The 13,400-nt window shown below is 48.0% G+C and overlaps 1 protein-coding gene across 1 annotated transcript in view; it reads left to right on the forward strand.

Annotated features, from left to right (window-relative positions):
• Nucleotides 1-12,432, forward strand: part of SLC7A5 (solute carrier family 7 member 5) — a 38,412-nt gene extending 25,980 nt beyond the window's left edge. The window contains exons 5-10 of the mRNA XM_051629101.1: nucleotides 290-413; nucleotides 1,828-1,931; nucleotides 2,576-2,672; nucleotides 2,999-3,148; nucleotides 4,302-4,479; nucleotides 6,319-12,432. Coding sequence (XP_051485061.1) covers nucleotides 290-413; nucleotides 1,828-1,931; nucleotides 2,576-2,672; nucleotides 2,999-3,148; nucleotides 4,302-4,479; nucleotides 6,319-6,374 — 709 coding nt within the window. The 3' untranslated portion in view covers nucleotides 6,375-12,432. The remainder of the gene's footprint in view (nucleotides 1-289; nucleotides 414-1,827; nucleotides 1,932-2,575; nucleotides 2,673-2,998; nucleotides 3,149-4,301; nucleotides 4,480-6,318) is intronic.
• The last annotated feature ends 968 nt before the right edge of the window (nucleotides 12,433-13,400 follow it).

Here is a 13,400-nt window from a genome sequence, read left to right on the forward strand (position 1 = left end):
CTGTTCTCTGGGCATATAACAGTAGGACAAGGGGTGATGGTTTCAAGCTAGAAAAGGGTAGATTTAGGTTGGACATCAGGAAAAAGTTCTCTAATATGAGATTGCCTAGAGAGGTGGTAGAGGCCCCATCCCTGGAAACATTCAAGGTCAGGCTTGATGGGACTCTGAGCAATCTGGTCTAGTTGGAGATGTCCCTGCTGATTGTAGGGGAGTTGGACTAGATGACCTTTAGAGGTCCCTTCCAACCCAAGACATTCTACAATTGTATGAATTTATATTTTCTTCCTAGAAACCTGCCTCTGGCCATCATTATCTCACTGCCTGTAGTCACTTTGGTTTATGTGCTGACAAACTTGGCTTACTTCACAACCCTGACGAAGGAGCAGATGCTGATGTCCGAAGCCGTGGCTGTGGTAAGATGGGTGCATTTCTGCTGTGACTCACAGGGCTGGTTAAATCAGATGTACAATCTCTGCATACATCTCTGATGTATGTTTGTTCCAGACTGGCCATGGCTGTTTACAAAAAACCCTGATGGTTGACAGGAGATAAAGGGGAACTGTGACGGGAGCAGGGACGAACAGTGTGATATCAAGTGGGATTAATCACAGACAATAGTAAGGGTGGGCAGACAGTTAATGCTGCTCTTCATTTGTAAATATGCAAGGTTGCTGCTGGCCTCATGACTTATCATCAGTTACCAGAGCATGATATTTATGGGAAAAGGTCATTCAGTCAATACTGAACTAGATTGTTCTCACTCTGTGCCTTCCTTGTTTTAGTGAAAAGAGAAAAAGAATCCTTCTGTTAATTAAAATGCCATTGTGTCAGAAATCCTGGTTGGGTCAGAAATCCTAGTTGCTTCAGAAGGGAGCAGATTGGTGTGACCTTGCAAACAATGTGGCCAGGAGTATTCAGTTCTCCACTGGGTGTCTCAGTCTAGGATGAGCTGGTCTGGACCATTCAGGTGGCATCATTCCATTGTTGGGGTGGTACCCAGCCCTGCTTCAGCCTGCATGCTGTCAGTGCTGAGTTACTGGAGACACCAGTCCATGCTGCCTTGCTCCAGTTCTGTGCCCTTGCAGGTCTTGAAATCAATAAAGCAGTGTTGGCATAAAGCTGCAGCGAAGCAGTGCGGGGACAGTTGGTGATATAAAACCCAACCGTGTTTCTAAGGGGCTGTGTCCCAGGGTCCTTACTCAGCAGTTGGCAAGCACTGCCTGTCTGTATCTCCTCACAGTTTCCTTTTGGTCTTGAACTTCTGGATAGCTGTTCTGATAAAAGTTGTGTCCTGACTCTGAGGGAAGGGCTTTCTGCTTGTTTTTTTTGCAGTTCCACAAAAAGGTTTTTCAGGAAGGAGGAACAGCACGTGGCAATGTGGAAAACTCCATTAACAGCTTCAGCACTATGTCATTTGTCTGAATTTCACAGAATCATAGACTGGTTTGGGCTGGAGGAGACCTTAAAGATCCTCTAGTCCCACCTCCCTTCATGGGCAGGGACACCTCCCACCAGACCAGGTTGCTCCAAGCCCCATCCAACCTGCCCTGGAACACTTCCAGGGTGGGGGCAGCCACAGCTTCTCTGGGCAACCTGGGCCAGGCTCTCACCACCCTCATGCTAAAGAATTTCCTCCTAATGTCTAACCTAAATCTCCCCTCCTCCAGTTTTAATCCATTACCCCTTGTCCTCTCACTACAGGCCCTCATAAAAAGCCCCTCCCCAGCTCTTCTGTAGGCCCCTTCAGATACTGAGTTGTTGTAGGCAGCTGGGAGTTCTTTTGGATCTTCTGGTTGTGAAATGTCTCTCTTGTTGCCCCTTATTTAGGATTTTGGGAACTATCACCTTGGTGTCATGTCCTGGATGATTCCTGTCTTTGTTGGCTTGTCATGCTTTGGATCTGTCAATGGGTCTCTCTTCACTTCTTCCCGGTAGGTTTCTTGCTCAATTCTGTGGTTTTTGTTTACAAGTCATGCTTCATGCCTCTTCGTGTGGAGTTGTCCTCCAAAGAATGGCTGTGGGGAGACACAAAGTGTGAAGGGTCTGGAGGCCATGTGAGGAATGCAGGGGAAAAAATGAAAAGACTTTAAAACTGTATCCAGTTTAAAGGAAACTGTTTCAGTGGTCTTGATCTTCTGTTCCTCAGGCAAAGTCCTGCTGAAGTTATTAGAACATAAACACAGGCTTGGGGCTCAACGATGTTGCCTGAGAAAGTGGCTTTAATGAAAAGCAGAAACTTACAAAACTTTAGAGCTGAGAATCCTTCCAGAAAGAGGAGAAAGGACAGGGCAGGATGGGGACTGAGATGGTTCCAACTCTGACACATCTTCCGTCTTGTCTTGGAAAAGTCCCTTACTGTCCTCTCTGGAAAGGAGAACCATAAATACATTTCTTCTTGCCTTCTTTGCTTGTCTCCAGCATTCCTTGGCAAAGGGCAGAGCTGACATTGTGCAAGGCACCACTCAGGTTGAAAACCTGCATGTGGAGCCTGGGTGTTCTAGCCTGGCAGGCTCCAAACCCCAGCCCAGGGCTGAAGGTTGCAGAGGTGATAACTGCTCTGTCTCCCCCACCTCAGGCTGTTCTTTGTGGGATCCCGAGAAGGACACTTGCCTTCAATCCTGTCGATGATTCACCCCAGGCTTCTTACTCCTGTGCCCTCCCTCATCTTCACGGTAAGTACCTGGGCTGTGGGGATGGGCATCAACCTGGGATTGAGCGGTATGATCCTGTTGGAGTGAGGCTACTTGGGCACCACCTCCAGACACAGCCATTCCTACACCTGCAGGAGAGGACAGACCCTTCTCCTTCTCCTCATATCCTTATATTCCACTTCTAAGTCACTCCAGGCACCAATAGAAAGTAGCTCAAATAAGTGAAAAATAATCAACCCGATTCTTTCCCTGGCAAAAAAAAATCCTAAAATACCTGTGTTTAGTGTTGTAACATACGTGGTTTTGCCTCCTCCCTTTGCTAATGGCTTTTTTCTTCCTGGATGCAGTGTGTTATGACCCTGCTCTATGCCTTCTCCAATGACATTTTCTCAGTCATCAACTTCTTCAGCTTCTTCAACTGGCTGTGTGTGGCTCTGGCCATCATCGGCATGATGTGGCTGCGTTACAAGAAGCCAGAGCTGGAAAGGCCCATCAAGGTGAGAACAGTGGGGTAATTGCCTGGTGGGTCCTCCCCGAGTCCCTTCTCAGCACCAGGGAAGGTTCAGCAAGTATGGCTGCCTGTCCTGTATGGAATTGTGTCTGGAATTGCAAAAGTGCAGGGGAAAAGTTGGGGTGTAGCTCATGCAGGTGTCCTATGAAAATCTGCCAAATGCCAGTTGGTGCAGGAGGACAAAGTTGCTGTGGCCGTGGGGACATCAGAATGAGGGAGGCTCTGGGTGTCAGACATGTGGTGTGTTCTGGTGGGATAGCCCAGTGGGAAGCTCTCAGTGACTAACATACTCCCCAGGACACATCACAGGCTGTGGCTCTCAGTGAAACACTCTGTACCATCATGGAATCCACTTCAAATAGTTTTTTAACAAAGCAGCCAAGCCCACGCCTGCACAGATGAGAACTGTGTTCTCTTTGTCCTTGGCCAGCTTGGCAGTGCCTGTCCCATCTGGGAGGAGGCCAAGATCATGTCAGCCACAAGCATGTCTGCCCTCCTGAAAGGCATGTTTCTCACTCATCCCCCAGCACACTCAGGTCTCTGCCCAGCAACAGGCAGCCAGAGAGAAACAAGCTCTCAGACCTGTACTGGTGCTTTCCCAAAGTAACTCCTTGCAGGGTGTTTTCCTTTGGGTTTTGGCTTTTCTTCTAAGAGCTGGGCTGCTGTCAGTGGGTTCCCTGCTCACAGCAGTGTAGCTGAGTCCCCTGACAATCAGCCATGAAGATGCCATGGCTTTTGCTGTGGTTGCTGCTGAATTTGATGCTGTTGGTACAGATGCTTTTTATAAGGAATCATTCAAGTATGGAATTGGGGTCAAAAGAAGGGTGCTGAGAAAGGCTTGTGGCTCTTGGGAAGTCATGACTCTACGGTTTGTTTTGCTGCTTTTCAATGTACATGTCAGCCTACATCTGTTTTCTCCAGGACTGAGGAAGAGTATCCATACCTTCCTCATGGCAGTTCAAGGTCATGGTCCTGTTGTTCAAAGCATTGGGACAGACAGGAGCACTGTCTACACAGGGTCCCGTGGTGGAGCATGAGCTCCTTCCTGCCCCGGGCTCTACAGCTAGATACACTTCACTAGAAAGTGTCCCATGCTCCCCTGATACAACTTCTAATCTGTTCTTTGGCTCCTCGTCTAGGTGAACATCTGCCTGCCCATTTTCTTCATCCTGGCCTGCTTGTTCCTCATTGCTGTTTCCTTCTGGATGACACCAAAGGAATGTGCAATTGGCTTTGTAATCATCTTCAGCGGGATCCCTGTTTACCTCTTTGGAGTCTGGTGGCAAAACAAGCCCAAGTGGGTTCTCCAAGGCATCTGTAAGTACCATCAGGGAAGAGCAAGGGTGCAGACTTGGCTTCTGCTCCAAAGCCAGCAGCTTCCCAGTCAGCATGCTGCAGCTGGTAGCACCAGCTCTCCTTCATGTAGTGGAGGTTTCTGCTCAATTGTTCTGTAACGGCAACAAGTTTTAACCTGATGATTACTTTATCTACCAGGCACCCAAAACGCTCCTTGCAACGCTGACTTGCAATAATTGCAGAGTTTGGGCCAAGTACCATGGCTTTTTTATCTTGGCAAACAGGTTGTTGTCACGCAAGGGGTGTGTAATTCCCTGAGCACGCTGCTGCCGTTCTTCTGCCTCCTGTAAAAACACAGGGTCAAGGCTTTTGTCGGCAGAGAATCCCTTTCTAGTGGAGTAGGAAGGGAAAAGCAGTAACAGTCTGAGTACAGCTGGCCCTGATTTGACTGCTGAAAATTCAGAATTAGTCCCAGTCCTTCTCTTAGCCAGTTCTAACATCCCTGATCCAGTCAAAGCTCTCCTTGGCATCTGAACGTGGCAGAGGAGAACTGCAGAGGGAGGAGAAAATCCCCTTGGTATTTTCTCTTACAAGGTTTATTTTTAAGGTATCTCCGTGTAAGGTTTCCCAGCACTGACCCTGCACACGGTGTGTTTTGAAGGAATGGAGAGGCTGTGCTTGGCACATGTAACCTCTGGCTGAATAACTGAATCAAGAAAGTCAATCCATGTTGTCCAAGTAACTCCACCATCTGCTTCCCAGCTATCCTACAACAGGCTGACCTAGAAAAGGAGACAAGCAGAAATGCTCAGCCTTAGCTGGATGCTTTTTATGAAGAAGAAAAAGGCTTTCAACAGTGCTCAGCACTTGCTATTCTTTTTTTTCCCCTGTCTCTCTCTCTCAGTTTCTCTCAAACACTTTTTTATTCTGAGTATTAGGCTCAGTTCCTGGAAAAGCCATTTTTGGAATGCCTGGGTGGCAAATTACCATATTCATTGTTTTCCACCCCCAAAAGCTTGCAAGGACGATACTGAAAATGTTCTGGGAACACAGAATGATAATCCTTCAAATGTCCAGTTAGAAACATAAGAACTTTAAATGTGTATATTGATATACTGCAGATAATTTGTTCACCTCCAACTGATCTGAGTTTGACCTTATGTGTATTTAGAATTAGTTTTAGCTTTACCAGGCAAGATTATCTTGTGATGTCTGAAGGCAGATGGAAGCAGGGGAAAGCACAGGTGTGTTTGGCTGTCAGCCACCAAAACTAATGGGTGGAAAAATAAAGTTCCTTCAGGTTAGCACCTTTCCTGTGCAGACTTTTATCTGAAGTGCTTCCTTTGCTCCTGACCTGCTCCGTAAAGTCTGCCTTGTGCTCAGCATCCTGAGTTGGTTTTGTTCTGGCTACTTAAGCCTTTAAAGAAGCTCATACAGGTGATGTTTTCAAAATGGGAAGTAAAAGCATCAGCTTGTATTTTCTGTGCCCAGTTCTGCTGTTGTGCCTGACTTAGTTTTGGCTGCTGGTAGTTCTGGCATCCAAACATAGTTCCTGTATCCCCATTACATTAGAAGGTGGTGTCGAGAGGCATGGAGCCACCCTGGGGCAGGACAGCATCCTTGCAGGAGCAGAGCTCCCAGTGTTACATGTTAAAGTTCTGGAGATGAGTAGTGAGCATCCTGTGGCTCATTTGCTTTCAAGTCTTAAATTGCATTTGGGACTAATCCTGCTCGGAATCACGGTGGGGAGGCACATGGGTCAGCCTTTTGGAGGCAGAGAGGATCATGAACCAAGACCAGGATCTGTATTGGGCCCCTGCATGTGATATCTGACCTGTACTTTGCTTTCTTCCCCCACAGTCTCTGCCACAGTCCTGTGCCAGAAGCTGATGGAAGTGGTTCCACAAGAATCATAAGCAGGAAGAGCAGAGACACTGAGCTCGAGGAAACGCACAATATTATTTTAAGACGACACAAGGAGAAAATGCTTCTGACCCCTCGTTAATAAAACCTGGAGCACCCCATGGGAGCTGCTGCCTGTCTTGACACCATGTCCTTGGCTCTGCCTTGTCTCCTCCAGCTCTCCCATCACCACCCCTGAGCCTGGCAGACAAGCAGCTCTGCAGTGAGAAGTTCTTGGTGTGACCGTGGGCCAGGAGGAGGAATTCCTGCCAGCAGCTTTAAAGGGGTCCAGCCTGTCCGGCAGCAGCAAGTCTGACCAGCATCTGTGTGTGTGTGACACTGAGGGCTGCACTTCAGGTCTCTGTAGGCTTTTTTTTTTTGTTTGGGTCTGGGATCCTCCAGACAATGTCAATCTGCGTTGCCAGCCACGCCTGGGGCTCTCACAGAGCCATAGGGTGGTCCTGAGCCTGGCACACCTGTCTTACCTGTCAAGGAGGGATGGGTGGGAAGCAGAGGTTGGCTGATGTTGGCTCCCACGCTCACACACACACACACTCATACCAAAATATGTGCTGCTGGAGGCTTTGGGCTCTGTCCACTGGCAGTGATTTGGGTGAGACAAAGCAGAGCAGAATTAGTGTCAGAGAAATGGTCTGGGGAGGCCTTGTCTGACTCCCTGTGTTCCTGACAAGAGCACTCGGGGTTCCCTGCCACTTCCTGGCTTTTAACTCTCAGATCCAAACCATCTCCCTGCTATTGAGCCTGTCCTCTGGGATGCTCTTCACCAGAACACCCATCCTGTGGCCCTGGGAATTGGCACTGGGGCAGGTGCAGGCCTGAGTGTGGAGTTCCTCCTGATAAACCCAGAGAATTGCAATTAGCAGAAAGCCAAGTCCTTGGCTTGCTAGCCCCATGTTTTCCTGTAGATAGGCTGTCATTCAGCATGGGATGAGCAACATGCTCTCCAAATGGCCCTGCTCATTTCCCCTAAACCATTTGCAAAGAATAATTAAGAGTAGGTTTCCTTTGGCTCTTCCCTGGGCTCTGGCTGGGCACTGCCTGTCACCGTGCCCTTTGTTATGCTGTGTCTCTTCTAGAATGTGCAGTGGAGATGGGACCAACTGGGTCTGGTGGTGTAGAAGGGGGCACATGTCCCCAAAAGGCTGGAGCCTGGCTTTGATCTCAGTCTGCTGTAGATGGTCTGGTTTGCTCTAAGAAGCAGGGACTGAGGGCCTGGTCCTCCTTTGAGCAGAACTGCAGCATCAGGTTTGGCTTGGTAAGATGCCCCCACCAACATCCTCCTGTTCAGGGAGGGATCTTTGAGCACAAACCACCATCCACACGTGAAGTCTTGTTCTGCTGTTGTGGGTAGTGCAGTCACATCCCCTGAGCCCACCCAGAATTCCTCTAGTTCCTGGGTAGTCAAAACTGTCCTCCTAAGAACATGTTGCTCTACTTGGTCAAAAGCATCACCCTTTCAGCAAAACAGCAGCTGCTGAACAATTTGCTCATTGTGCCTCTGTGCTCAAGGTGATAGTGGGAAATCAAAAGCATCTTGTGAGCTGCTTCAGTCTCTGTGACAAATCTTTGTGCTTGTGCTTTGTGCAAATGGGTTGTGGAACTACTTTTTCTCTGCAATACTTTTTATGAACTAAGCTGTTTGGAAGCTGGGATCCTCCAAGAGTTATTGCTTTCTACTGGATTCTCCTTTTAGCATAGAGTTATTTTGGATGAAGAGGCATTAAGGACACCAGTGGTACTAGCTTATGCTTTGTCCTTTTAAGAAGTTACGTAGTAAAAAACCCGAGAGTGTGTGTTATAGCAGGTGGCAGCTTCTATTCAAGTGTGTGTGACAGTGACCATGGTTATGGCAGTGATTGTCTTTGTGCAGCTCTTTGCTGTTGCTTCACCAACCACACGTCTTTGCTTTGAGACAGGGCAGGAGGAGTGGGGGAGCCAATTGTCACACCAAGAACCTTTGCTGTCAGGTTGCTTCTTCCAGGGCAGCACAGAGATAGCCAAGGCAGCTCAGTAGCTTCACACATCAGCGTTGAGCTCTCCTGGAGTTAACTTGCAGCTGGTCTGGGTACATCTACAGTGTAGAAGAACCCAAAGTTATGGCCAGGGCCTGGCTGTTCAGGGACCTACATGCCATGAATTGGAGCATCTCGGATCCAGTGCCTGCAGGGAGGCATCTGCAGAAACAAGGTCATGAGCCACAAAACCTGAAGGCAATTTTTGGAATCCTTCCAGATGAAGGCTGAGATGTTTGGCAGGGCAGTGATGGGAAGTTATGATTTATGCTGGACCTTTTTCATGGAGGGAACCTCAGTCTGTCATCTCCCATTTGGTCTGCAGGTTTTGTGGCTGTAATGGTCTCGGGGCTGGTTTTCTGCAGGGCCTGGGTTCAACGTAGGGACTCTCAGTGCTAACACAGACCAGCAGAATTAATTGTGATGCAAAGCAAAGGGATTTTAACTCCCAGCCACCTCAGGCCAATGTAAATTAGCACTCAAGTCCAAGCCACAGAGAGCTCAGAAATAGGTCCAGGTCTCCCAAAGGTGTGGAGTTACTTGGTTTGGACATGTCTTTAATTGACTTTCATCAGTGATGAAGACCATCACTACACGATAGCCTCTTGGTGAACCTTTCACACTGGTTTTAAAGAGGAGATGTCACAGTGAGAAGTATTTTTTTATGAATTAACTGATCTTAATTAAATCCTTAACTCGCTTGCTTTTTATGAATTTTTATGATTTTTCACTTGCTGCTGAAGATCTTTCTCTTGTACTAACCTGCTGGCTCTGGCATTGATAACATATATTTTGTGGTGATCTTGCCAGCATCTCCATGGCAATAGAGGTTTAGGAAGAAGCTGAACCAGGTACCAGCACAGAATGACAAAAAATGTTGGATTTGCTCAGCCCCAGCTCACATCTCAAAGTTTATCTTTCAGAAACCTGATTTCTTTTATCCTTGGTTCATTGACCCTGAGAGTTCCCCTCCACCAGAGCTTGGTGACATGGCTGGCAGAGGGTGAGTTATTTTTTTCCTGGAGTTTAGGGAGATCATAAATAAGCGGGTAAAAACTTTTTATAAAGAAAACTAAAGCAATTTTCACTCCAGTGGGTGAAGGGGCTGCTGGCAGCATCTGCTGTCCAGTAACTCAGATCAGCAACCAGGAACATCTGCTGCTGCCCTCAGGGCTTGCTGTGCTCAGCTGGATTTGGGTATGGAAAAAGAGACTACACCTCCAGGAAAGACCTCTTGGCTGCTTGTTTTCCACAAATGTGGAACAAGATGTTACCGAGGGCAAGGGGAGCAACGGAGACTTCACAGAAAATTTCTCATTGTTCCCAACACTGGATGTGGGATTTCTCTGTTGTTTCTCTGCCTGCTTGTGCTCTGCTGAGCCCGTGATCAGTCATGCCTGTCACCACCCCCCAAGGGAGATAAACCCTTCCCACAAAGGACACACACAACCGCAGGAACCATCAGTTTGCTTTCCTAAACAGTAGCTACAGTGAAACAAGGTACCTCGTGAATCTATTTCATATGACAGTATTCTGGAAATACTGCCAGAGCTGCCAGGTCAGTGAGGTTGTACAATCATTTGGGTTGGAAAAGACCTTTAAGATTAAGTCCAACTGTGGAGCCATGGCTGCGTGTTCCTGCAAGGGGTGGCTGTGCCACAGGAGTCCCTTGGTCCTTGCACTAACCCCCCCTTTCAATTATCACTCTTCCTAGCTTGTTTTTAAGTACTTTGAGTCCCAGGCAGTCGTTGTTTGGGTGTTCATGGAATAGCATCCCGCAGGGATTGCTGAGCGGAAGGGCAGGGACATACTGGAGCCGGCAGCCAGGTGCTTCCTTATCCCTTGGCTTCCTCCTTCTACATGAGAAACCTTCTTCCTGTCTGAGAGGGGAACCAGCCCTGCTCAACCCTGCCAAATGGTCCGGGCCAAAAATGGGGGAGAGTTCAGTCATCCTGGGTGAATTTTTATAATCTTTTAACTTCCTGCAGTAATTGCAGCGTTTTCCATCTCAGACACCATATTGTGGTGAACATACTTTTGTTTTTAATGGGCCCCTCTGTGGAGACTTAAGTTCAAAGTGTCTGCGTTACTGTTGAACAAACTTTAAAGACCCTTCAACTGGATTGAAATTCCTAAGAAATGGCTTTGTTGTTCTCCAGGCCCTCTCCCTGTGGGTGGCTTGGGCAGGGGAATAAATCAGGCTTCTCCATGGGCTCTGCTGTGGGTTTGCCCTGGATGCCCTGAGGGGGGGGTGGGAGGTGGGGTGGCTGCAGAGCTCTTCCCCACAGCCACAACTTCCCAACCATGGCAAGATGGTGGTGGTGGCAGAGTCCTGGTCTGGCTACAGGAAACCAGAGGGCAGGCATTCTCTCAGTCTGGAAAGGTACCTGTGCCTTCAGCTGAGGCTGCAGTGTTCTTGGGCTTTCATAAAAAATAAACATTAAAAAAAGGAAGGAAACTGCCCAGTGTCCTTACGCAATGCTCGGGTTGCTCGGGGCTGTGCTTGTGGGACACCAGCTTTTCCAGGCCCTGGCTGCACAACTCGGGTTATGATGACATCCAAGGGGAAGGGGAGGTGGGCCACTGAGAAAGGGCTGGAACAAAAGATTCCTCCTGGAGCTTGGGAAAGGGCAGCCTAGGGGTGAGATGGCTCCAGTTCCCCCCCAGGGTTGGTGCTGAGGTCTGCCAGGCGGCGCCGTGACCTCGGCAGAGCCCCAGGAACTGAATCCCAGCCTTGTGGGAGGTCGCCGACCTGGCTGGAGCTGGGAGCACTTGGCTGCCAACCAGGAAGCGTGGCAGTCGGCTCCTGCCAATGGGAATGTGCTCCCAGGGACCTTCCCTGTGCCAGGGTCTCCTGTGAGACCTCGGCATTGAGGGATGCTCAAGGGGTTCCTGATTTCTGGTGGCTTCGTGAGGAATTGCAGATGAGCAGCCTGAGGCTGGTTGTGCCTGTACTTGATGAGTTTCTTCCCAGTTTCCAGGGTTCAAACTGGAATTCACAGCTGGGGCGGGGGCTGTGTGAGGGTAGGATGGTGCTGGGAGTCAAAGCAAGTGCCCTTCAGCTGCATGGAGGAAATGTGGTTTGGATTAGGTCACCCCTAACAAACTGATGTCCAGAGGATTATTTCTTTGCTCTTAGCCCCTGTTCCTTGCCTGAGAAGGGGTGCTGCCTCCTCCAGTCGTTGAAGTGTTAATGAGGAAAAAAAAAAGATATAGTATTTTTTTAAACGTTGAATTAATTTTTAAGTGGCCTAAAAAGAGACTATACCTACACCTGATGGGGGACATTCATCTTGGCCCAGGGGCTCTGCAGGCGCTTGGATCTTCTCCTCCAGCCCAGCCAGTGGGATGTGGAGCTGCAGGGTCTGGCTGTGCCTCCTGTGCCAGGATGAACTTCCCAGGTAGGGAAAAGATCCTGATTTGTTCAGAGGGTGAGGTCTGTGTCCCACCTAAATCCTTGCAGAAGAGGAATTGTAAGTGGTACTCAGGCTTGCGCCAGCCCATGGAACAAAAGGAGGGTGAAATGCACTTCTGGTGAATGATCTGACTTTTCAGAGATACTTTTCTTCTAAAGTTTGTATTTTTGTTGGGTTTTGATTGTTTTTTTTTTTCTTAAACATGGGGGGGGGGAAGAATCTTAACATACAGAAGAAAATCTAGACCTGATTTACAGTTTTGTTATATTTGGTTGCTTTAAAAATATTTTACTAATTTAAATGTTGCTGTAGATGACATTCTATTTATTTTAAGGGGTAAATATCTTTTAGTCTTAATACTTCCACAGTCAGCACTGTCTATTTACACTGTTTGTGTTTCTGCCAACACAGCTATTCCACCTCTGATCCAGTGCTGGTCAGCCAGTAGTAACTTCAACAAATTGCCTTGTAAAACAAGATGTCTCCTGCAATGTATTTTTTTTAATTATTCTAGTATTTCTTGATTCTTTTATGTCTGTGGTTAACAAATTTGTTAAATGTTTCAGTTGTTACGTGTTTTGGGTTGTTTTGTGTTTTTTTTAACAAAGAACGCTGAATCACAACTGTCCTGTTGCTGGTCTTTGCCTCTGAAACTTATTTTGCAGAAGGTTGCTTTGTTCATCCCCCACCCACCAACCCCTGGGCCCTGGGTTTCCAAGCACTCCAGACAGGTCTAGGAGCATGGTCCATTCCTCTATCACCATCCTCCTTTTTTAAATCCCAGTCACCATTTCTGGTTTTGCATGTGTTAAAAAACTAAGGGAATGGGAAAATGGATGAGCTTTGGGCAAGAGGTGGGAGCAGAAGATGGATGTCCCAGTTCCCAGGGTGTATCTGCATGGTTGTATGACAGAGATGCTGCTGGTAAAAACTTGCAGCCAAAAAAAATAATGTCTTAAAAGCAGGAAGGTATCAAACTTTGTACAGGGAGTGTGATCATATGGTGCTGGGACTATTCTGGTGACACACACAGGAGGAAGAAACAGGAGCTTAGAAAGGCTGCAAAGAAACCCAGAAGTGATGCCTCTATAGGCTCTGTAGATGTTATACACACAGTTTAGGTGCTACAATCAACCAGGTCTTGAACAAGGGGAGAATTCACAAGAAAAAGGCAATTCTTGGTTTACTCCCCAGCTTTTTGGCTCCTTCAGAAAGTAACACTGGAGGAGAAAAGCTGTAGTGCTGTATGCTCAAGTCCAATGTCTTCCTATCCTAAAACCAATCCCTGCTGCACAGTAACATTGAACTTTAAATATATAAAACCAGGGAGGAGTCAGAGGTGCCTGTCCTGGGGGCTGGGCTGGGGGAGCAGGAGAGGACTCGACTGTGACAGGAGCAGAGGGCTCCAGACAAAGGCAGGAGTTGCTTGTCACACAGGGCTGTGTCTATCATGCACTCTGTCAGGATGTTGGTGAGACAACTCTGATATGTGCACCAAAGTTCCACAAGAGCTCAGATCAAAGGAGTCGTTCCCAACTGCAGCCCGAAGGAGCAAGCGCTGCGTGAGCCCAAGGCTGGAAGCACCAGCCTG

This window comes from Apus apus, chromosome 11 (assembly GCF_020740795.1).
Source record: "Apus apus isolate bApuApu2 chromosome 11, bApuApu2.pri.cur, whole genome shotgun sequence".
NCBI classification, from domain to species: Eukaryota; Metazoa; Chordata; class Aves; order Apodiformes; family Apodidae; genus Apus; species Apus apus.